The 24,699-nt window shown below is 40.1% G+C and overlaps 1 protein-coding gene across 7 annotated transcripts in view; it reads right to left on the minus strand.

Annotated features, from left to right (window-relative positions):
• Ten-m (teneurin transmembrane protein Ten-m) overlaps positions 1-24,699 on the minus strand; it is a 409,761-nt gene that overhangs the window by 212,938 nt on the left and 172,124 nt on the right. For 6 of the 7 annotated variants that reach the window (XM_065234804.1, XM_065234802.1, XM_065234803.1 and 3 more), the window contains one exon: positions 23,214-23,393. The exons of the other annotated variant lie outside the window; for it this stretch is intronic. In XM_065234804.1, coding sequence (XP_065090876.1) covers positions 23,214-23,331 — 118 coding nt within the window. In that variant the 5' untranslated portion in view covers positions 23,332-23,393. The remainder of the gene's footprint in view (positions 1-23,213; positions 23,394-24,699) is intronic. 7 annotated transcript variants of the gene reach the window in all.

A 24,699-nucleotide genomic window follows, 5' to 3' on the forward strand; every position in this document is an offset into this window, starting at 1 on the left:
ACTTAAGCAATCATAACCCATGCTTTATTGAGTGCCTGCACTTGTGCTTGTAATCTAAAGTTAAACGTGTCCCAAGTACTTTGACTTTGACTTGTATTTATTATATCTTAGTTCAACGCAGGTGACATTTTGGAGTGAATAAAATGCTTCACGTTGAAGTTAGTTTCCTAGCTGATTTTAAATTATATAGGGTATATGATCCAACTATGCTCACACGGTTCCACTATGTCGCACCACAGAAATACGTATGGGTATGTCACAATAGAAGCACGCCACAGTGGAAATCCCGAGCCATGGTTCAAACACTTATCCCAAATCAAAATGAAGCACATATAAGATTAGTTACAATACCATGTACAAAAATGGTGTTTAACATTGTTCCCTGAGTAATACCTCAATGAAAACAACAATGAAAGCTTGTCACGCAAATAGAAGGAGCACGGTTGGGCACTTTCTGAAATATTTCAATAGTATAATTCCCTTGCAAACCCAAATAAATCTATCTGCGTAAAAATAAATAAAATATGAGTGATTTGCGGAAAAACCCGCCAGTATCGCACCCAACGTCAGTGCCCATACGTGAGCGTACTACAACGCGGCTTTCAAACAAAGTGATACTAAACTGCTAGACTAGATATTTGGTTCTCTCATGCAGTGGTTCATCAGAGAAGGGAGGCTTAGTAATCCCCATCGCCTGCCCATGGCGCCATTCTATCGCGGCATGAGCCAGCAATGCCGGCCATAAACCTCCCGTCTCCAACACTCCACTATAAAGCATGAAATTAAGCCCGCCTTTGCTAATGGTGCAAAAACTAGCCAAGGGGAGGGTTTTAGTTTGTATTTTTTTTTTCTGAATTGAAAATCCAGTTTCCTATAACTTTTGAGACAAAGTTTAACGTTAACAAGTAACATTTAACGTTTTATGAAGTACTACAAGGCTTCACAACATTCATAAAACCCCGGTCAAGATAGCTTTGCCTTTATTACATCTACCAAAACCTCATTAAGACTAGAATCTGTCTAGTTGGCCCACCCTGAAGAAGGTTCTGAAGAGTGCATTATCGAGACATTTCAAGAATGATTTGCTGCAAAAAGGTTATATGACGAATGCATTGAGAACCATTTGAAATCCTTATTAAAAGTACAATAAAAGCCATATAGCACCAATACTTGTGCCATTTGGCTTTGTCGCTTGCTAAGCGCACTAAAAATAAAGCATCAATCAAGATAAAAAGGAATACATAAATATCGTCCGATCTTGCCAAATTCATTGTTCAAAAATAAATCTGTCAAAAATCCTTATAAATTTCCTCATCATTAAAGTTAAAGAATTACTAAGATTATCGAAACTCATAGTATGGTCTATTTTTAGGTGAAATCTAATGTGAAATGTGCTTCGGAAAATCGAAACTAAAAAAGTTCGCCTTCGGAAAACGTTGATTTGACTAATTATTTATAATTTAGGAAACAAAATATAGATATATGTATATGCACAGTCGAGACAATTTGATGATTTTCGTAATTTTTATTACGGCTCATTGTAATTCATCATAAGAATAAAGTTATTTTAAAGGAAAAACATCTTGAAAAACGAAGATTGTAAAAAAGCAAATGGAATAATAACAATATGGCGATAGCATAAAACTTTATTTTCCATAAGCCATTTGTGAAAAAGCTGTTTTGCTTTCGTGAACTCGCTAAACATTTTAATGCAGCATTTATGAAGATAATTTGCAGACTGAATTGTTTTTATCTGAAGCCATTTTGCTTGATCCAATTCCGTTTATTTATTTATTTAATTGATTCCATCAAAAGGCTTCAATAAGTCCCAATGATGTTAAGTAATACAAAAAAACAACATGATTGTCTGTGCTTAAAACTTAAACATTACACTGCTATTCACGGTTACCTGTGCCCGAAAATATCGAGATGAAACTACGGCGAAGCGTCTGACGTGGTACGTGAAAATCGAACACTGAGGCAACTCTGTTGAAAACTCGCTGCAGTCCGTTTATTGCTCCATTCATTCCGTAGTTCGTGCGACGAAAGGGAAGTCTCAGCATAAGACTGTTTCTTAGTGCACGTGGTCGTACATTCAAATCGATTTTTTCGAGGATAGTAGGACAATCGATTCTCCCTTGCAATGTATCGGCAACAAGTAAAGCCCTTGCAGCGTCTTTTCGGGTCGAAAGAGTTTCCAAACCAATCAGCTGACATCGGCTTTCATAGCTAGGCAAACGGAAAGGATCTCTCCAAGGCAATCGCCGAAGGGCGAAGCGTAAGAATCGGTGCTGGACTGATTCGACTCTTTCAACACCATTGTTGTAGCTTGGATTCCAAACTGCTGAACAATATTCAAGGACTGATCGGACCAGTGAGGAGTACAATGACTTCAGGCAATAAATATCAGTAAAGTTTTTGGTTATTCTAAAGATAAAGCCTAGTGTTCTGGAAGCTTTATCAACGACATACGAAATATGCTGCTTATATGTGAGTTGCGAATCCAAAATGACTCCCAAATCCTTCACGTGGCTCACTCGTTCAATTGCTGAACCCAATAGGTTGTAGTTGAAGATGATTGGTTCTTTTATCCGAGAAAAGGAGATTACTGAGCATTTCGCCGGGTTAACTTCCAGTCGGTTCAAGGTGCACCAGTCAGCAAAAGCATGAAGCTGGCGTTGAAGAAAGTGACAGTCGGCAATGGAACGAATCCGAAGGTATATTTTTAGATCGTCAGCATACGATAGTCGAGGTCCGTCAAGCACATAATTCACATCGTTGAAGTAGAGCAGGAAGATCAAAGGTCCAAGGTGGCTACCCTGGGGTATCCCCGATGTAGCAGGATAAGTATCAGATCGGTAATCGCCTATGGCAACCATCAGTTGGCGACCGGTTACATACGATCGAAACCATTGTAATAGGTTACCATTGATCCCAAGTCTGTCTAGTTTAGCAATAGCAATAGCATGGTTTAGCTTATCGAACACTGCTGACAGATCGGTATAAATCACATCCGTTTGAGCTCGGTCAACCATGGTATCAGTTACATAAGATGTGAGGCATAGCAGATTGGTGGTGGTGGAACGACCTGACATGAAGCCATGCTGATCATCACTCAAAACATGCTTGCAGTGAGAAAGTAGCGGTTCCATTATTACTAGTTCAAAAAGCTTCGATACGGTGCTCAGTGAGGTAATTCCACGATAGTTGTTGACATCTCGTTTGTTTCCTTTTTTGTGAACAGGAAACATGTGAGCAAATTTCCAGCAAGAAGGAAAAATACCACAGCGAAGCGATAATTGGAACACGTGACAGAGCGGAGTCAATAGACTATCGATATTCTTCTTGAGAAAGACGGACGGGATTCCATCGGGTCCAGGGTTGCAAGAAGATTTCAGCTTGGAAGCAGCTCTTAAAATAGTCATATCGTTGATGTCGATGCCATTTAATGTATCGCCGTGCATTGGAACGTTGCTTGCTGCGAGGTTAACATATTCGTCAGATAGGCTCTCGTCAGTGAAAACATCGGCAAATTTGAGAGAGAAGACTCGGCAAATCTCCTGATTTGTGGATCCCACTTCGCCATTGAACATCATGGACGATGGAAGACCGGATTCCTTTCGCTGCTCGTTTACATAGTTCCAAAAGGATTTCGGATGTGATCTCACCCTGCGCTGAATTCCCTGCTGATATCGCGAATAGCTTTGGCGACTGATCCGTTTGAATTGATGGTTTAGTCGAACATAATAGCATTTTAATTGGGACGTACGGTACTTGGTGTATTTGCGTAGTGTAGCTCTTTTAGTAGATTTCAGTCTACGGAGCTCCTTAGTCTGCCATGGATGATGAGCTGTTTTCTGGTGACTTATCTTCGGGACATGTCTGTCGATAGTATACGCCAAAATGTGTGAAAACGTTCTTGCGGCTACCTCAACATCGTGATGATCGAGGATGTTTTCCCAGTCCAAGCTGGAGAGCAAGTCTGAGATGCTGCGGTAATCTGCTTTTCGAAAATCGTAGGAAACAACAACGGGCGTTTCGTCGAAATCGTGAAGTAACTTGCTCTCCACAGTCACAATCAAAGGAAGGTGATGTGGAGTTGGTTTCACTAGTGGAGCGGGTGCACAGGAGATGAATGGAGCGACATCCTGAGAACTGACGAAACAAAGGTCCAAGCTGCGGTTGTTCTCGTTGACTACATGATTGATTTGCGATAACGTAGACGTACTGTAGCTATCAAGAAGCATAGTGGCTCCACAATGGAACACTGATCGTTCTGGATCCGGATACAGAAAACCTCTATGGGATGGTTGCCACGAGATACCAGGTAAATTGTAGTCTCCCAAGACAATAACCTCGTCAATAGCAGTTGCGCTTTCCAAGACAGCTTGAATTGAACGACAATGGGCGTCGATGAAATCTATATCTCGAGCTCGGTTTGGAGGTATGTAGACCACACATACAAACAACGTGCGATCCGCTAGGTCCACAGCTGCCCAGACCTGCTCTACGCTGTTCCACAGGTCATTTTCAATTGCTCTGGCTTTCAATTCAGAACCGACAGCCAAGAGGACACCACCTCCCGTTGATTTTCGGCTGTTGCGGGGGTTACGATCACAACGGAAAACCTCGTATTCAGATCCAAACACTTGATTGGAGATCGTGCGGGAGTCGAGCCAAGTCTCTGTGAGAGCAATAATATTATAGCATCGGTCAGATACGGATATACGATAGTCTAGTTTTATGACGGCATTAATGGTGGCAAAGTTGCCTGGAAAAAGTTAAACGTCAAAACTTGTTTATCTTTCGATATTTTTGTTGTGCAACCAATGCAACGATGTTTTACTCCAGCGTTGGATCAAAAAGTTGCGTGACATCCTTGATAAGGGCAATTCGTCTATTGGAAGCAGTTACTCGGGAATTGAGTTTACGTAACTTGGAACAGGTGGAAGCTCAATCGTTCCCGGAAAGTTTTCCTTCTTCCGGATGAGTTTCCTGTCAGCAGTTTTCCGCAGGCCCAGTTTGGCACTGATGCTATTCGGATCATCATCGCAACGTTGTTGCATTTATATTTGCATCATCATATGCTGTGTATTCCCATCAATGTTAAGCGTCTAATTTGACGGCTTTCAGTGCTTCGTAAACCGCATTCACTTCGCTCCTCTCAGCCGGATGCTCTGTTGTTGTTGACTGATTTTGTCGGAGCTGCCCCCCCCCCCCCCAGCATTGCTAGAATTATTACTCGATTGGCTCCTTTGGCATTTCCTTGTGACTCTGCGTTTGAATACCCCACCCGATTATGTTTTTTTTTCTGTCTCTAGGTGAATCCATCATTTTAGTTTTATTTGTAAACAGTGGGAGGTTTTGTGATACACTTCATTGACACCAAAACGCATCAATATATGATTTTTGTTCCCGTTTGAAACCGAACGGTTTCATAATTGCTTTTATAATGATAAAACACCTTTATGGAGTATTTTGTTGTGACATCAATAAAATTATAATAATATAATAATATAATTGATTTTCTGAACAATTTATAGAGGGGTAGAGAGCTGCATTAAATGCATTTTTAAAACCAGACACTTTCTGATTTTCTCGTCATACTTTAAAAGTTTTTAAAACAGTATAAAGCTGAACTATGGATCTCGAATTTTCGCCCTGTTAAATGCTGTATTTAAACTAAAAATATTGCTTATTGCCGTTATAAAACCACAATAAATCAGAGTGAAAGCCAAAAGGCTGTTAAATTGTTACTTGGGATATGTCATTTCGATTAGATGAGCCGTTTTTGCGCTATGATTTATTAAAAAATATTGAATGCACCATTGTGAAAAATTGGGCTTGAGTCAAAATAGCCAAACTCCGGTGTCACTTGGCGAGGAAGCCAACATTAGTACGAGAATAACCTTACTAATCGTACCAAGAAGGTAAATCTGGCCGGAAAAAGACGAACATGCTCCAACTGAAAGTGTTTTTGTGCACAATATTCCAGGAAAATATGATAGGTTTCTGCTTTTCTCCAATTTATGTAAAATAAATCAAATTGAAAGGAAGGCTAGTTGAATATGTACCCATGGCTCAAACATCCTCAGACGATAAATCGTATGCCAGAGTTGTTCAATATCAACACTTGGGGCATACAATAAATTTCAGATGAAACCGGTTCCCCTCAATGAATTTCCAACTGAGCTCAAAACGTGTAGAATAGGTATTATCAGATTACAGGAATACGAAACTGCATTTTGTTGGTATTGTTCTTCATCTAGAATGTGGATACACCCAATCCCTGCTTTACGCTGGTGTATTTGTTTAATTTTCCTTTTCTTTGGTTAAGCTTGAACATTTTTGTACCAGTTGCATCAAGCTTGAATATCTAAAAAAAATAAATAAAATAGAAACACGAAAAAAATACAATTGAGTGCAATTGAAATAGTCATCATCTAATCTGTAAATTTCAAGCTTTCGTTATCAAGACTTATTTGTCATTGAAATTTCGTAACATTTAAACTCATCTTAACGGCGAATTATCTAATCAGTCTTTGTAATAGGAGAGACTTACACTCTATCAATGTAAAATTCATCGACAAATCTTCCTTCCCTTCCGAAAATGTTAATCCACTCAACTCTACAAAGTCTGATTTACATGGACGATAACTTTACAAAACTTTACCGCTCGTCCCCCCCAAACTGGCACCATAAAGTAGCTCTGTGCCTGCATAAAACTCTCCCTTTCCGATCAGAAACCTGGAAAATTGCTACATATCGTCTGGAGATTTCTGCAAACAAGCTCTTTTCCCGCAATAAACTTCTCGTTCTTCTCAACGATTTTCTATTGGCGAGGTAAGCATCACAAGATACTTGCTACTGGGGGTAGGTGCTTCTAGTGGCTCACTGCTGACTGCCGATGCAACAATATAGAAAATTCTTCCCACGTTCCATCACTCAGTGTGTGCAAGCTCCTCCGGACTCGGAAGCTCTGAGCCGAGCTGAGCCAAACTAATGTACATATAGACCCCTCTCCCCTCCCCCACAGAGTCGCAAGCAAAGTGGAATGGCAATTCCTCTTTTATAGTCCTGTGCTTTTTCCCATCTACAAATTGCTCATCCCTGCCCACTTAAGTGCATCGTTGTACGAAAATTGTCGTAAACAACTCACTTGTCAGTCTTTGCTTCTGTTGCTGCTTCTGTAGGTCCATCGGGATCGCTGCTGCTGCTGCTGCAGTCAACGCTGTGCATCTTTGACTATTGTGTATGAGTTACGAAACTATACCCGTTTGTCCGTCGTATCGATGCGTAATTTGAATGCACTATTGCTTTGCTATTGCCAGGCGACGAGCACCCGATGGAAGAGTCACGGTAATTTTCCTTTTTTTCCGCCTTTCCACACACTGGACCACAAATTGCTGCAAAAAGCATGCATGTACCATTTATGAAACAATCGTGTAAAGCTCACGTGTGAGCCGTGACAAGAGAAAAGGAGGGAGGGAAAAACACAACGAACTAACGCGCCGGACACATCTTGAGAAGCAACAAACTTCTTGTCTCCAAAAGAACACACTAACCGACAGAGGAGACTTATTGACGTGCAGGGATTTCTTCCCGAATGCAGAGGGAAAAGAAAAGCACCATCAGACAAGCACACATGTGTGTGAGCTTTCGTACGTATGTTATGTGGGAAGTAAGAAGAGAGGTTGTCCGATGTGCATAAATTTAACTCTGACTGACTGACTGGATGAGGGGGAAGGAAGAGGAGCACGGTTGTTACATGGCAGGCTTCAGCTTATGCATGCATAAATATCGTTTGTTTCGGTCCTTTAGCTCCGGGCAGAGATGTCCTCTGTTGCCCTCTCGTGCTTTGTGATCGAGAAAATCGAACCAAATGGACACGGCATTCATCGGACGAGCCGGAAGATAAAGATCGTTTATTTCTACAATTAGATGTATTTTATGTAAACTTAACCTTTCGGAAGGTTACGGAGAGAACGCAGTAGGCTCGTCTCGAAAGTGGTTGATTTTTCGTTTTCGCTGTCACGTTTTGGATTTGTGTTTAATTTTCTGTCTGCATTTTGACTGCAACTGTGGAGGGAGAATATTTGTGTACGAAGATGTTGTGTTGTGGTCGTAAACGAAAGAGTATTCTTGAATACCGCGAGTGAATAGACCAGTGGTAGAACGTGGACCAAGTTTGGATAGATGCAGTAAGTAATTTAAAATTAATTATTAATGCTTATTTACCAATGCTAAAAATAATATTTTGGTATCTGGAAGTGTGTTTGCAGTACAGTATCGTTTTCGTTTTTGCGGTGTAGCTACACCGGTGCTACACCGTCGAACACCGAAAAAAATCAGGGTGTAGCTATTGGTTGCACCTTTGTTTACGAACAAATCTCACGTAACATTTCAAAAGGGCCTATCCTCGTTGATCGATTCTCTTCATCGACTTTCAGTTTGGTTTACCACGGCAACATAAACGAATTTCTCGCTAAGCTCGCAGCACAGTTCGACAGAAGATGATGTTAGCTTGCGCCTGAAACAACACACTGAATGGGAAATTCATTTGCAGTCGGGTTATTCGCGAAAGAGAAAATCGATGAAGAGAATCGATCAACAATGATAGGCCCTTTTATCGTGTTGCGTGAGAAATGATGGTGAGCTGTCAATGACTCGCGCTTATTGCTGCTTACACTACACAGTACCGACATTCGTACACCCTGTTGAATTTGTTTATTTATATGCAAAAATGTAAATATTATACATGAATACATATTCATGTTCATTCATGCATTAGCTTGATGTTTACGTCAACAATTAAGCAGTATGTCATGCAATTAAAATAAGAAAAATAAAAACCTTATCACGTGTCGGGCATTTCTGTCAATCGGTTGGGTTCTTAACGATTTTCTAAGACAATCTCTCGGATTTACTTCAAGTTGTTAAGCGTATTTAAGTGATTTTTGCAAGTAGTTTCCTGAAGATCGACCGGAAAGGTAAGTGTTTATCGTTTTATAACTCAATTATATGCAATGGATCATTCATATGGTATTTATTTATCAAAATTAGTACTGTACGGATTTCGATTCATATATAACACCTGATTCCTAATCCGTACACTTGTGCACTAACAATGACGATTCTGCTTTATCCAATGTTTTTCAGCAGATCATGGAAGCTTAATACATTTAGGAGGATTTGGAGAAGACTGTAGCAATGATGCGTGCGGGGAAATCTTACCGAGAAGCATCCAGAGATTTTGCCGTTCCATTCACCACCATAAGAGATGCCGTATTGAATCACTACTCTCTTATTTTATTCGGATTGTAAATGTTATATTATTAATATCTTTTAATGAAGAGCGTCAAGAACCAGATATCTTCTACAGGATATCACCAACACGCATACACAAATTACAGAGAGCAGACAGAAATGGGCAAGAGAGCATTCCCAGCAGTAGCCACCAGCGAGGAATTGCCGGAAGTATACATGAAAATAGAGCGGGAGAAAAGTGATAAAGGATTGAGAAACGACAAAAGAAAAAGGTTGAGCGAGGGAGGAAGAGGAGGAAGAAGAGGAAGAAGAGGAAAGAAAGTTGGAAGCAAGAAAGCATTATAACTTGAAAAGGCAATGGCAACAATGGAGAAGAAGCAGAAGAAAGCTGCGGAAAAGAAGCAATGAAAGATTTGCATTTTTATGAATATTACTCTCTTGACGTTTTACATTAAATTAAGTTATAACTTACTTAACTATATTCGTTAACTTACCAATTTTATTTTTCATGCACAAAACGAAAAACTAATCCTTGATGTTAGTTCATTGTCTTTTTTTTTCTTGGATTCTAAAACGCTGTATAGACTGGAGAGTTATAACATGTTATAACGGTTGTCAAAGAATTGCAACACAGAAACCACCATCAAGATAACACTATAATATGTTATAACTCTGTAGTCTGAACGTACTATAAGATGGTTGTATTTATATTTTCACTTATCCGCCATTAGCAAAAACGAATACGACATTAGATAAACTGGCATCTATAGAAAAAAGACAATTTTCTCTAAGTTCAAACAATATTTAAAAAATCTTAGTGCGACATTTCGCTTTTTGAATCTTAGTCTAATCGTCCTAAAATTATAAATAATGTCTCCACCTTGTTGAACTTTTGCTCTCTACGGTAATCTCGTCAAAGTCATCTGCGTTAGCATCGTACCAGAAACGATGCTTTACGAATACCTCCTTCCAGAACAAAATAAAAAAAACTAGGCTACCGTAAAAACGAGAAAACTCGTCGCTGCAGTTAGGATAAAAGCGAAACTAAATGCTTCACTTATTTTCCGAAGCCAAACCGCAGAATCCTGACGTTAGTTGGTTGGATGCTGGTTCGATCGACCCTGTGAAGCCGACTAAAGTATGGCTATATCACACGAAACTGCACATCGGCTAGCACCTGACGACGACGAAGTGGGGGAGAATTTGTCCGCTCCATTCCGTTGCCGATAGTCGGTGTTCGATTTTCTGGTTCAACAGGGAACATCATCAAGGTGTGCATTTTTGCCACTCCTGCTGCACACTAACTGTGTCCAGTTGGGGTGTTAAAATTTACTCCAAATATTCGATTTATTTCGAGTGGAATGTTGATGCTGTTATCCCGGGTTCGGATTTCGCCCTCTTTCCACCTCCATCGACGGTCAGCTAGTTGCAGAGTGCAGCAAATCTGGACGACTCGACAGCAGTGTTTGTGCTTCCAATGTGAACTTACGGTGGCAGTTTTCGGTTCTGGTTCCGGATAAAGTTGCACCTTTTATTGCGGCCTGTAATTATTGCTGGCTTCCGAGTTAAGAAGATAAATTATGATACATTGGCGTGGCAACTTTTAATACTTTCACTCGTTCGCCTGTCGTTCTGTCGAAGTACAAGCGGGCAGGCAGACAGTGCTCGAGAAGCTAATCGGATCAGAGCCAGCACTGGAGTTCTTGCCTGCAGGCAAGAGTTTGCAGATTTATGAAGACAGATGCACCACACATGAGAGGCTTTAAATTTTAGGATTCTCGTTAGTGGCCTCCGCTGTCTGGATGTTGGAAGAAAGAGGACACCGCAGTGGGAGGAATAGTTTAACCGCAAAATCATCACCATCTCAACTTTAGCTCTCGAGCTCGAACTTGACCGCAACCGAACCGTGTCCGAGAGGCCAATCGGCTCATTACCGGTAAACCACAGAATCTAAATTAACAATATTGCATTTACATGTCCATCAAATTATCCTACAATTTTCAGTGCATAAACACCCACCCTGTCGTGCTCCAGTAGTTTCGAACCGACCGGTCCTGGCAATCCGAATGCCGCTATCAATTAGATTAAATTAAATTAAAGACTTAAATCAGTTCACATGGACACACGTGCTGCGTGCGGGTGGGTGGTCGAATGCGTCGAGGGCACCTAATCCCAATTCAAAACGTTCCGATTCCAACCGAGAGGCATCACCATCATCATCATCATGATCAGATCAGACCTCGTCAGCATTGGAAGCACATACGAAAGCAATTTGCTTTAATTTATATCCTCCCGGCTGCTGTCTCTCGTCGCTCCTCTCGTCCTCGTCATCTTCAAAACGAACCAACAGCAGCAGCAGCAGCAGCAGCAGCCAGGATATGGACCTGACTTCTTCCTTTGCGGCCGTTCCGGTAGACCAACCAAAGAACCGTAAGAGGGGCTCCCACCTGAACCAGGAGGTTGGCCGGTGCTGCTCTCAAGTATGGTTTTGTGGTTTCTGCAGAAGGCCCTTCCGATACGATAGTGGGTGCAAAATACAAAATGGACACCAACAGACAGACAGATGAGTGGATTATAAAACACACATTAGAGATGGAACCGAAAGTGAAGCTTTAAATCTTCGCTTTACTTAGTCGAGGGAATGCATTATTCGGAAGGGGAGATCCTGTGGCAATTAAGTAACAGCGAGAGGATGAATGATTCATTTTAGATGTTAAAAAGATAGATACTGTGCTTGCTGTGAGTCACCTCTTCCGAGAAGGACGTAAATCTACAAAATAGCAACACTAATCATTGGCATTACCCTGCACACAATCAATTGTGTGTGCGTGTGTGTGTGCTTCAGTTGGCATAAGGGTTTTGCGTATCACAAATTGAAGGTACGGTTTTGGTTAAAGATTGGAGAGCAATTTAGAAACATTCATGCTCTTTTTTCTGGGGCTCAAGTGTGTAAAATTGACTGCTCTTATTTCAAGCTGAACAATGCATCAGGTGCTGAGTAACATTGATCGATTCTCTTCATCGAGTTTCTCTGTCGTTAATATATTGGGTTCAAAACTGTTTGTTATCGTGTTTGTCGTATTAGAAGCTGGATAAAACCTTCTTTCATCGATCTGTGTGCTGAAAATAGCAGGGAAAGTCTTACCACGGCCGAGAAAATCTGTCAATGTTACTTAGCACAGCGGTTCCGGTGTTGTAGTGGTAAGCGTGATTGCCTCTCACTTCAAAGGGCCTGGATTCAATCCCAGTCGCGACGCCGGGATTTTCTGAGGTATAAAATCTCTGATCACGCCTTCGGAAGGGAAGTAAAACCGGCTCCCCGGTTCATGTGTTCATAGCACCTAATACATTGTTCATACAATTTCTGGTGCATAATTTGCATCGCTATGATAAATTGAATGAACAGAAAATTTCTGGTGGAAAACTTTCACTGGTCTGGTGAAGGTACAACCTTTATTTAAAATTAAGCCATATTGAAAATTTCTGGTGTAAAATTTGCACCATTCTGATGATTGGAGGGAAATTGCTAAACTGAAAATTTATGATGAAAAATCTGAAAATAGGTGCAAGCTTTATTTGGTGAAAAACTTGCAACATTCTGGTGATAGGAGAAACCAAATATATTGAAAATTATTGGTGTAAAATGGAAAAGGAAATCTGTACCAATCAGAATATCGGAGAAGCAATTTTTGTTGAACATTAACGGTGGAAAATTTGCATAGTTCTGGTCAATTGAAATTTTTAGTGTAAAATTACCTGGGGGCAAGTTTGTATTGAAAATTTCTGGTGTAAGATTTGCAGGAACAAGCTGAATTGAACATTTCTGGTAGAAAAACTACAACGTTTTGGTGAATGGACGGACAACTTAAGCTTGACTTCCGAGAAGAACCTCAAGGGTATAGAATTCTGATGACAGTTTCAAAAGAAAATATTTTTGTGGGCGATTCCATGAAAATTCTGCGAATAATTTCTTGTGAATTCTGCAGATAGTTTGAAGATAATTTCTAATATAATACCGAGAGAATCAAATTTTGAATGAAATTTCGAAGGGTTTCAAGGGAATTCCGAGGATAATTTCAAGCTCATTCTGAGAAGAATTTTTGGAGATTACAGAGTAAATTCCTCTGAAACTTTAGGGAAATTTCAGCTCCAAGGTGTTCTGAGAAAAAAAAAGTTCTAAAATGTTCCGAGACGAACCTCAAGGATATTGAATTCTTAGAGCAGTTCCAAAATATTTCTGGGGAGAGTTCAAAGAAAATTCTGCGGATAATTTTTAGTGCATCTTGCAGATAGTTCCAAGATAATTTGGAAAATAATACCGAGAAAATCAAATTTTGAGTAAAATTCCAAAGGGATTTTAAGCAAAATTTCAAGCGAATTCCGCGGATACTTTCTAGCTCATTACGGGAAAAATATCTGGAACTCTAAAGGAATTTCTGTTTCAATGTGTTCTGAGAAAAATCCTGAAGAGTTCTAAGTATAATTCCAGTGGACTTCTGAAATGAATTTCAAAGGAGCTCTTAGGAGAGTTCTAAAAAAATCTGAGAATAACCTCAAGCATATTGAATTCTGAGGACAGTTCCAAAGCATTTCTGGAGAGTATTCCAAGAAAATTATTGAATAATTTCTAGTGAATCCTGCAAATAGTTCCAATATAATTCTGAAAAGAATACCGAGAAAATTAAATTTTGAGCAAAATTCCAAAGGGATTTTGTGGAAAATTTCAAGGGAGTACCGATAATTTCTAGCTCATTCCGGGAATAATTCTGGATAATACTGAGGTAATTATTTTGAAACTCTAATAGAATTTCAGTTCCAAGGTGTTCTGATTAAAAGCCAAGAAGAGTTCTAAAAATAATTCCAGAGGACTTCTGAGAAAAATTTCGAAAAGAACCTCAAGGAATTCTGAGGATTGACTTTTTTGCAACTGTACAAAGCTAAGAGACAGCTTTTGGATTCCCTAATTGATTGCCATTTAACTCTGGTCTATTGTTGTCTTACTAAGAATTCGCATAAGAATCTTCTTTGAAAATTTCAAGACATTTGTTACCGTGGTTGAAAAGTTACAGCTGTTTATTTGGGTTGTAATAAATTCGGGTTTGTCCTTTTATCGTCTTTAAAACATGTTGAATGTTCGGCAGCATTTCCTGTCACCCCGACTGGCGGTACTTTGGGACAAGGTTGACATGCTCAATCCTTTGCACAAGTCGTAATTCCGTTAACAATCCTGTACTCCAATCATTACATATTGTTTAAACCTTTTCAATTATTCTATTAGCCTTGGCATTTAGTTCAAAATTTGAAAAAATAATTAGAACTACAATTTTCGCTGAAAATAACCAAGTACAACGTACTCGCACTGTACTGTTGCTGAATATTGTGAAAACCTTCCGAGGAAAACCAGTGGCAGTCATTGCAGATGAGACGAGCGATTGTGGCCACCCGAACAGTTGGCGATTGTCATCAGGTATATTGAGAATGATGGGATTAAATTGCCAATTCCATTTGTCTGAGAGCAGTTTGCATTGAAGAAGATGAACCATCACCGGAGCAAAAAAGAGATAAAATAAGCTAAATTTAACAGTAGGGAAACAGTGGTGGGTGGACAGCACCATCCACCACGCACTTTGGAGTACTTCCTATCCCCAGACTAAATGCACCTTAGAAGAAAAAAATGCCCCTCCTTAACAAGATTCCTGTGCGCTAGTGATTTATTTAGATAATTTTTATCCATGCCAAGGTATTCGGCAACCGTTTATCCGTAGTGGAATAACATATTACTTCAAATCAAACCCTAATTTTTCTTTCGGGAGTGTACCAACCAAATGATTAGGTTGCTTATGAGATATACCCAGATTTTCAAAGAAATAAAATCGTATGGAAAACTTTTAGGGTGCATGCATTAAATACGTCACGTGTTTCCTATACCTAATGCATTTCTTACACTCACAGTGAGACAGCCAAAAACCATTCAAAATCAGTGCAACCATCTAATTCGGAAAATCCTTCCACATATCCCCGAGGAGCATTTCTGTGCCACCTAGACCACAGAAATGGAACCGAAATTGCTCTCATTTTCCTACACAGGCAGCAAGAGCTCGACCACCGAGTGCAAGAGAAATTCCCGCCTACTGTGATGTGCGAGGATCAACTGGTAGGTACCTGCTCCCCTCATCGGGGCAAATAGCGCTGCATTTAATCAAGCAATGAGCTATACCACCTGGTGGAATCAACTACCGCACGATGCCCGCTGCGACGAGTGGAGGATCGAAGGGGGAACGTGTCCCTAAGCTATTCCTGGATTCCTCCTGCTGCTTTCAGTAGAGTCTCGCGCACAAGGAAGGATCAAAACGAGGGCACAGGAAGGAAGTAGCAGCAGTAGCAGCAGCAGCAGAAAAAAGCAGAATGAGAAAATCCGATAGCACCACTCTGAGCACAGTAGACCATAGGGAAGTGCACCCGATGCATTCCGGAGAAAGTAGATAGAATTTTTACAATCATATTAATGCATCATCATCGGGTTGAAGCAGCGGCAGCAGCAGCATTCAGGAATCTGTTAGCCTGGGAAGTTGACGTGACGGAAAGGGGAGCGGAAATTCTACATTCATCAGCATAGCGTAATGGAGCCCTTTGGTGATGAGAAATTTAATTTTCAAATGCTGGCTACAGAACGGAGGTGTGGGCATCAGGAGGAAACGTTTCGATTTCATTCCGGGAACTGTGGATGGATATCCGAATGGATGCCACACCGACGACGGACGGACGAACGGGCGGGATGCTGTTGATGCTGATTCATGTGTTTTATCAATGGCGATTTGCTGATTGTGCATACGGTAGGAATAGACACATATATGACGATGCGACGGATCGAGGCAGCCTTTGGATTTTGCAATGAGCTTCGCATGGTCGGCCGACTTCGATGATACACTCAGCAGATTGTGAGCATTAGAGAGTCTCTATCGCCCTCGGATTCCTACTTTAATATTCTAATGAAAAATAAACATCGGCGATCATGATGATGATGATGATGACGAAGCTGCTCTTGATGAGATGGATAGCTTCGAGTCGCGATTATACCTGAAGAGCAGCGGCGCATTTTGCAACGGACGTAAAATGTGGGTAAACAGAGGGAGAATTTAAATTAGGGCATCTCCAGCGGCTGGTATACGACCGCGTCGATACATCCATCGTTGATGGCAGGGAACCTAATTAGGAAGGAAACCTTGATTGATTCCCATATGGCATTGGAGATTTGCTGTCTTCTTTCTCCACCCACTAGGGAACGCAGATCAATGTCATTTTTTTTCGTACCATCATACATGTGCTTGACTTGCCCGCACCCAGTCTCCCATACACTTCAGCAGATTTCAATTACTTTATTCCCCGGTGTTTTTCCAGAGGAAAAAATGAGAACATATACCTTCGCAGTTTGTTAGCTTCTATGAATTTTCTTTGACGTCTGGCAAGGAGAAAGCGCTTGTCTGCACATTTCGGTTTTTTGTTCTCGTCCTAATAAATTAGTCAAAATCTCAGAGGTAAGCTCGGGGCGGGCAGAGATGGTGAACATCCTCATAACAGTCTGCCCCATCGGCTATTGGGGGAAAATTGATCGAGGGAGTTTCGAGAATTGGACTGTCTTGTTGCAGGGCTTGCGTTGTGCATAAAAATGAGATCTTATGGATGTCTTTGAAATTGTGATTTGTCGAGAGCAACACACCAGTACGGTTCGTTGAAAGTTTCTTGAGTTGCTCTGGTACTGGAGATGAGTCTGCTGTTAACTTTCTTAACGAAGCAAGTCATATAATTTCGACTCTTTTGAGTACCCGCTAGATTGACACATATTCTTTGGCACGCCATCGAGAGCAGCGTTCGTGCAAATGTAATCATTTCATGCCTCACCCTTTCCACCACTTTTTTGAATGTGTTTCTTTTTTCTGCAGAGGTTCTAGCACTTCAAACAGATGGGTCCCGCCCTGATGTGTATCATCGCCTGCTTTGTGCGTTTCAGTTTCACAAATCGTCTTCTTTCAAACGTTCACCCGTGATTGCTTTGTGTACTTTTTTTCAGTTCCAGTTGTTCGCGGAAAGTAACAGCGCCCTCAGTAGGCCATGCATGTAACGAAACACGCTAGGTGTGTTACACGCTCATGTTACCATGGCGCGGAGGAGTGCAAAAAGGCGTTTAGCTGGGATTTGTCAGACATTCTCTCTTGATAAAACGCAACCCGGTCTTGTGAGTTCCCGGCGCGAACGAAAGTGATGACGGTTCGTGGTAATTCAGGCGAAGTTGGGTGTCATGCTTCGCTCTGCGGCTCTAAAGTGCTTTGCGAAAGTGAGAATGAAAAAATAATCAAGTTTCCAGAGATCGAAAGGATCCCCAGATGTGGGATACCATATTTTCATCAGACAGACACGAAAACACGTACATCACGCGCGCGTCACATTCGCGGGATAGATTCATACCCGTTTAGGAGCATTGTAGATCGAAACCAGCCAGCCAGCGGCATCGCCACAGCGCAGAGGTGGAAAATTATTAAACGACTTTTGAGACTTGACGAAGCTGTCCATCAAAAGTCGTTGCCGTTGTCGTTGTCATGGCAGTCGCATCGAGTGATGCACTCGGCCACGACAGGGCGCGATGCAATCTGGATCATGTTGCTCTTGAGAGGCGACCGGTTGCATAATTTAGTGTCGGAGGTGAGAGTGTTTACAATGCACCCTAGCGTCTCTTGGGCGTGAAGGTGTTTTCTTTAGCAATCACACACCCTTGATGGAGAGTGAGTGTTGCGGGGAATGCGAAACGTGGTCAGCAGCACGATTTTTATACAGCAGGCCATGGTTGTTATGGTTGCTATGTAAACAATACCTTCTAGAGAGATGGCATCTGTTGAGTGGACTAATGGATCGCTTTCAAAAGTAGTTTTGAGAAACATGTTTACACTCATGTCGTCGTTTCAATTCGACGCTTGGCAGCCCTTGCAGTTTGGACGGAGATACACTTTTTTGAAATCATTCGAGGTATTTTAATATATTTTATTGTGATAAATGAGCATTCATATTATTGTCATACTATAAAGCATGACCCTCCTGTAGGCAGCTGGATTAGATTCCTGGTCCGGTTTAGAAATTTTTGGGTTGAAACATTTGTTGACTTTCCTGGGCATATAGTATAATTCTAGAGTAACATTTGAAATGGGCCTATGTACAAAACGTAAACAAACCAGAAAATGAATTTCAAATTTTTCCGCCATTATTCAATTCATATTTAAGAAAATTGAAGTAGGGGAAATGGCTCTAATGTTGGCCTATGGATCTAAGAGTGGGCCCATCGCTAAAAATATGCGATTTATCAATTTTATCTAGATGAACGCGTCATTGGGACGGTACTTATGGATATTTTTGGTCGCTATTGAAAATTTAGTCGATTGCTGAATTTATGTATGGGCCCAAATTAGGGACATTTAGGCCGACATTACATACATTTCCCCTAATTTAGACATTTATATTGTTCACAATAACAATAGTAACTGTATCTCAGTAGACAACATCCAAACTATGTGAAAACCTTTCAAAACTATATGAAAATCGATTACATTTAATTTCATAAATTAATAAGCCTTTTTGTGAATCTTCCATTGGCCCTTTTTGTTAAGACAACGGCTTGCCTTTTCGCAACGTCAAATAAATGCAACACAAATCATCGGCCCTGTTTCATCTAGTAGGGCCTAGCTTTGGCTTAGCCTATCAATGAAATGAAATAAATGAATTGTTGGCCATTTTAGCGTGCGGGCCTATTAATTAATTGAAAAATTTCGTTGATTGGCCGTTTCAAAAATCGAGTTATTTTTAATGATTTTTCTCGATTATGCGGAACTTTCCTACACGATTAGTAGCTATCAAGCGGTGCTAAAGAATGGTATCAAAACCCGATTTGTTTACGTTTTGGAAATGGGCCCATTTCAAATGTTACTCGAAAATTGTACTTGCCACGCAAAAAACACTAAGTTTAGAGCCGTTACTTATTTCCTTTAAAATCATTTTCCGTCACAATTTTTTTATGGCGTCTTCTTATTAAATTAATTTAAGAGTCTTTATCATCCAGAAGTTCTCTGCAGAACATTAAAAAAATTCATGAAATTCGTCTTTATATTCTGAACTAATTTTAAACTTTATTTTTAAGAATTCGCTAATCCATACGTCGATTTTTTTAATTCGCTTGAATTCTCCTTATCATTCCCATGCAATCCACATTTGAATTGCCTTTTTTTTAGAATGATCCTTGAGTTCTCCTCTAAATTCTTGTGAATATTCTTCTTAAGCTATCTATAAATTCTTTTTGAGATGCTCCTGAAACCATCCTTGGAATTTCCTTAAAAATCTTCGTACAATTGACCACTTTGTCAAGCAGTTTTGGTGTGACTTTCTACCAGCGATTTCACAAAACTGGACCAACTAATTTCTATTTTTTGTGAAACGCACAAATGTTGGCTACTTTTCTCGAGGTTTTGAAACAAAAAATCTCAAAATAATGTTTCATTTCAAAGTTAAGTAAACGTCATTTTATCTGCTCGAATGAAGTGGTTAATTCCATTGACCCGCAAAATTTGACTTCCTTGTTATTTTTCATGGCTCCTGGAATTCTCTCTACAATCACCATAGAATTGTTCACAGAGCTACTTAAAAAATACTCTGAACTAACACAATTGACTTGGAGTTCTAGTAAAATACTCTTTAAGAGTTCATTCCAAAGAACATTTTCTTTGAAATACCTTGGTGTTATCTCTAGAAATAATTCTAAAATCTGCCCAAAATTGCTTTGGAAAAAAAGGGGTAAATTCTCTTAATGGTTCTTCAAAATAACTATATCCTAAAAATCTAGTCCAGTCCAAGAGTCTTAATATGTACATAAGGTCGAATCTATTTTTTTTAATACAGGTCAAAATAGGTATATTTTTACCGATTTTTATGAAAATTGCCGGGTTTGATGAAACTGGTTGTAAATGAAAGCTCCCAAGTAACAATTCAAGCTAAATTGTAAGAACAAAGGTTGGTTATTGGTTGATTTAAGGTATACGAAGCTGATTAACACCAGGCTGAATATACAGTTGATTAGTAGTGCATGAAGCGAATTGTATCCCCATAATTCAACCTCAGTAAGTTAGCTGATATAAAGAATGAACAAGACTGATTTAAGCTTAATACTACTCCACAAACCAGCAATACGCTACAAATATTCTGATAGCTTGATAGAATAATATGAATTTATTGCACAATATTGTTAAATGTCGTCAGTTGCATTTCCGACATTTTAGTTATTCTAAATTCACTGCCTACCTTTCTAATCCCAAGCAGCACCAGCAGTAGAGACAATTGACAAGGAAGAGGAGCTTTTTAAGAATAGTTCCACCTAGAAGTGGACTGCGACGACGTCAGAAGTATTAACATTAGTATTCCTGTGTTTTGTCTGTTCACCACTTTATATTGCACTTATTATTATTATTATTTATCTTTATTAGGGAGGCTTTCATATTGCACTTAATTTTCATACCGCATTTCAAAAATAGAATTCAATAATAGCACTAAAATAGCATCGAAATACATCGCGCACTTGTGTCCACATTGTGTTTACTGCACTTGAAATGAGAGAGATTTGTTTTACTGTCACAATTTATTGTTTATAATTCGGGATTGCTGTATAATACTCTTCCGGTTGCTATTATTCATCTTAATTTTGACGTGCTTCATGTTAATGATCATACCTTCTGCCTCAAATATGCTTATGTGGTCGAGTGGGTATAGTTGACGCCTGTGAATCAGCGACTGCCGGTTCGAATCCCGAAATGTAAAGGTAATTTTTTTGACATATAATAACAATATAAATATGTAAATCCAATTAGTCAGCAACATTCTAAAGCAGTCTCATGAAAAAAAATATAAGATGTGAAGCGGTCTTCCATTATATTTTTTTAAATAAAAAATTAAGGCTGAACATGGTGCAACAATTATTAAAACTAAGCCTGAATTAAAATCGTTGAAAGAACACTTGTTAAGCATCAATTTGTTACCTGGGCTGTATCTTTATTACTTTCATTTGTTTTAGTGTGGATCTGACTGAATAGCCACCTTAAATTGGTACCAAACAAGCAAGAAACCAATTTTAAGCACTTAATTAAATGTGTATCTCTGATGTTAACCTACACTTTAATCGTTCTCTTATGTGCGCTGGAGCGTTAATTATTTAGGGTTATGAGTTCCTTTTTCCACACTATGGTAAGTGTGCCTGTTATGGCAATAGTGTTCTAGTTTTTGGCCCTAGGGCTTAACTCAAATTTGAAATAAATTTTTAAGATTTTATATGGCGAAATATATGCTCTAACCTAGTATCGAAATACATTTGATAAAAAAACTAATAAAAATGAAAATTAAGTTCAATTAGAGGACCACTAGGGCCAAAAACTTGCTCACTTACCCTATGCCGACTGAACGTGGGTAGACTAAAGTTTGAGAAACGTTGCTCTATAAATCTGGCACTTAAAAATGTTTCAGAGTTTAGAGCTAAGAATAATTTATTTTATCGACCTTGGTAATGGGGTAAAGCGATTCCAATGAATATTACTGGGAGACACTTTCACGTTATTTTTGATTCAATATTCACTTATTAGTACAGTCAACTCTCCCTTACTGGTCCTCACTCGATGGACACCCAAGTTAAACACTTTTCCCATAAAAAAATTCAAGATGAATCTCCGTACTTCATTATCTGCTCTAATTAAATGTTGCATTCAGTTTCGTGTTACGGATGATTGACTGTAGATTGACTATTAGACCATTTCACGGTAAAGCGCAAGAATAAAGTAATTGATTAATGAACTAAACTGTTTTCGTCATCAATAATTATTTCAAATATGATAATTTTGAACCCATGACACAATCTCTGATTTTTTTTCAATGTCCCAATCCAATCCTAACAATGTAGTGCTTCTACTCCTAACCTAACAAAAGCCATGTAATTAAATTCAGCTTCCGCTGCACAACCTGTCCGTGCCAAATCCCAATCAACAGCAACCAGCGCATGGTATCGGTGAGGCATACCATTACACAAGTTCTATTGTTTACTTTCCACATAGCACTAGGCCTTGGATTCGAATTTCGTTGACCACAGGTAAAAAAAACAACCCACCGTCAGATCTTTGAAATTCAATAACCATGGAACAAAAGTCACCTAACCTCACACAGAACACATGTCAACCAGAAGGTAGTTTCGCATTGCATACCAACCTAGTGAGCGGTTTTTTTTCGCAATGGAATGTTGCCTCTATCCCTAACCTAGCCATCCCAGCATAACTCGCTAAGGGATCCAATTAAAAAAGCGAATGTTGGTGTTTTTGATCATCTGCCAGAAACAAACAAACAAGAGGCTCTCAGAGGCACGCCTGTGACATTGCCGCTGCTGGCTGGCTGCTCGTACAGGTGGCTGCTTCAACGTGAATTGACAGAAGTTTTAATTAATTTTCGATACACCCTCCAACACCCGAAATGGAAACTCTCCTGCCCGGTCGATCACGGAGTAGTTCCGCACCGTTTTTGGGTGTCGTCGGCAGTCGCTAGTGTGCCATTGTTTGTTTACTTAGCACTATGACGGGTTAGTTGCGAGCTACTGGAACTCGATCCCGACGACGTGGGTGGCTTCGTGGGTATGTTTGCCTAACATTTCTATTAAATAATTTATCAAAAGAAGCTTCAATTTCCCGTTCCCAGCGCCGTCGTCTTTCGAGTTGACGTCGAGTGGAAGTTGTTCAACAGACCAACAGATGGGTAAGGAAAGGGTTTTCAGCGTTTTGAGAAATATGATCCTCCTCCAATGTTTATCCTATCTCTGCACTCAGACTCGGAATCGTCGCATCGTTGTCGTCGTCGTCGTCGTTGTCCTGACGGGATGGTCTTACCTAGATTTCCGCTCGGAATGTACACGTTGCCCGATGGCGTTCGCACCAGACACGACGGCTCAAAGTCGACGCCTAGCTCCGTAGGGTTACCGGTGACGCGACCATTCATCCGATTCATTGTTGGATTACGCGGTGGTACATCTGGTGGAGCTGAAGGCGGAACTCCGTCCAGGAGGCAGCCTGGCGGGGGTTGGGGAGAGAGATTGAAAGAGACAGGTTAGTTATGGTTTACGGTTTCAATTGTGCGGGCGGATGAGGTGAAAAAGGTGCCGTTGCATTGATTGGTTTGATGAGGAATGAATCTGATGCGCACGTAAATATACACATACATACATGAAGTGGTAAGAAGGTGAGTAACGACGTTGATGAAATAAAAACGTTTGATATATAGGTATTTGCAAGCGATTTAGGTGAACATTTGTGCGATTTGATAGTCTCACAGCTGGTTAGCTTCATTGTCGATGTTATCAGAAGCCGGTTTTGATAGAAATTCGAGACCAAAAGTCTCATACAAATCGGAGAAGGTCGTTTTTGAATCGTTTCATTTTATTTTCGCTTTTTGGGCTAAAACTGCTCACTGGCATTTTTATGAAGATGTTAACCGCTATTAATTTCTTCCAGTAGTTGTCATCAAACTTTTCTGAAGTTCCTTCATTTTGACTCTAAATTTATCATGAATTTATGTTGGTTTCTGTCAAAAATTTCCATAATTCATGTAAGATTCAATCTGTGCATCATTATGAGTGCATATGACCTGACAACTTTCTCTTTCAAATGTCGATCACCAACGACCGAGTTCCTCACAGACTCTGGCCACCAATCGGTGTCTATAAACAGTGTGTTCCAAGCGAACAAGACAATCCACGTGAGAAGCGGAACGACTTAATCGCAGCCCACAACTGTCACCTATTTATCATAATTCCAGCGATAGTCTCTATAATGTGTTTACATTCGTACACAGACACATAATTCCTCGGCACGAGTCCGGTAAATGTTGTCGAGTCTCGCTGCATCATAAACTTGCGCTAGGTACCAATGCGTGTGCTGATGGCCAGAGTACATAATAATTTGCTCATCATCGTCATCATCCAAACTCATCCGACGAAGCATTTTAGCCACCGGCGAAATGAACATCGCAATAATCACTATCATTACCACGCACTCACTCACTCACCTGCTTCTCGCCATTTGTCGGATTCTGATCCGGCTAATATTTGTGACGTTCTGGATGTCGTTGTTGTTGTTATTGTTATTATTGTCTCACACACCCATCAATGACAGCTAGGGCGAAAACATCTCCTCATGCTCTGCCGAACGACGACGGACGAGACGCGAATCAAACCGGTAGAAGCGATGTCATGACATGCTGTGATTTATGAACCAACGATTGTTGTCGTCGTTGTTGTTGTTGTTGTTGTTGTTGTTGTCGTTATCCTGCCTGACTAGTCTTTGATGTTTGCGGGCTAGAGCTAGTGTGCAGGGTCTC

The sequence above is a fragment of the Ochlerotatus camptorhynchus genome, unplaced genomic scaffold (assembly GCF_037179485.1).
Source record: "Ochlerotatus camptorhynchus isolate MF236.1 unplaced genomic scaffold, CSIRO-AGI_Acam_v1.1 ptg000443l, whole genome shotgun sequence".
Taxonomy (NCBI): Eukaryota; Metazoa; Arthropoda; class Insecta; order Diptera; family Culicidae; genus Ochlerotatus; species Ochlerotatus camptorhynchus.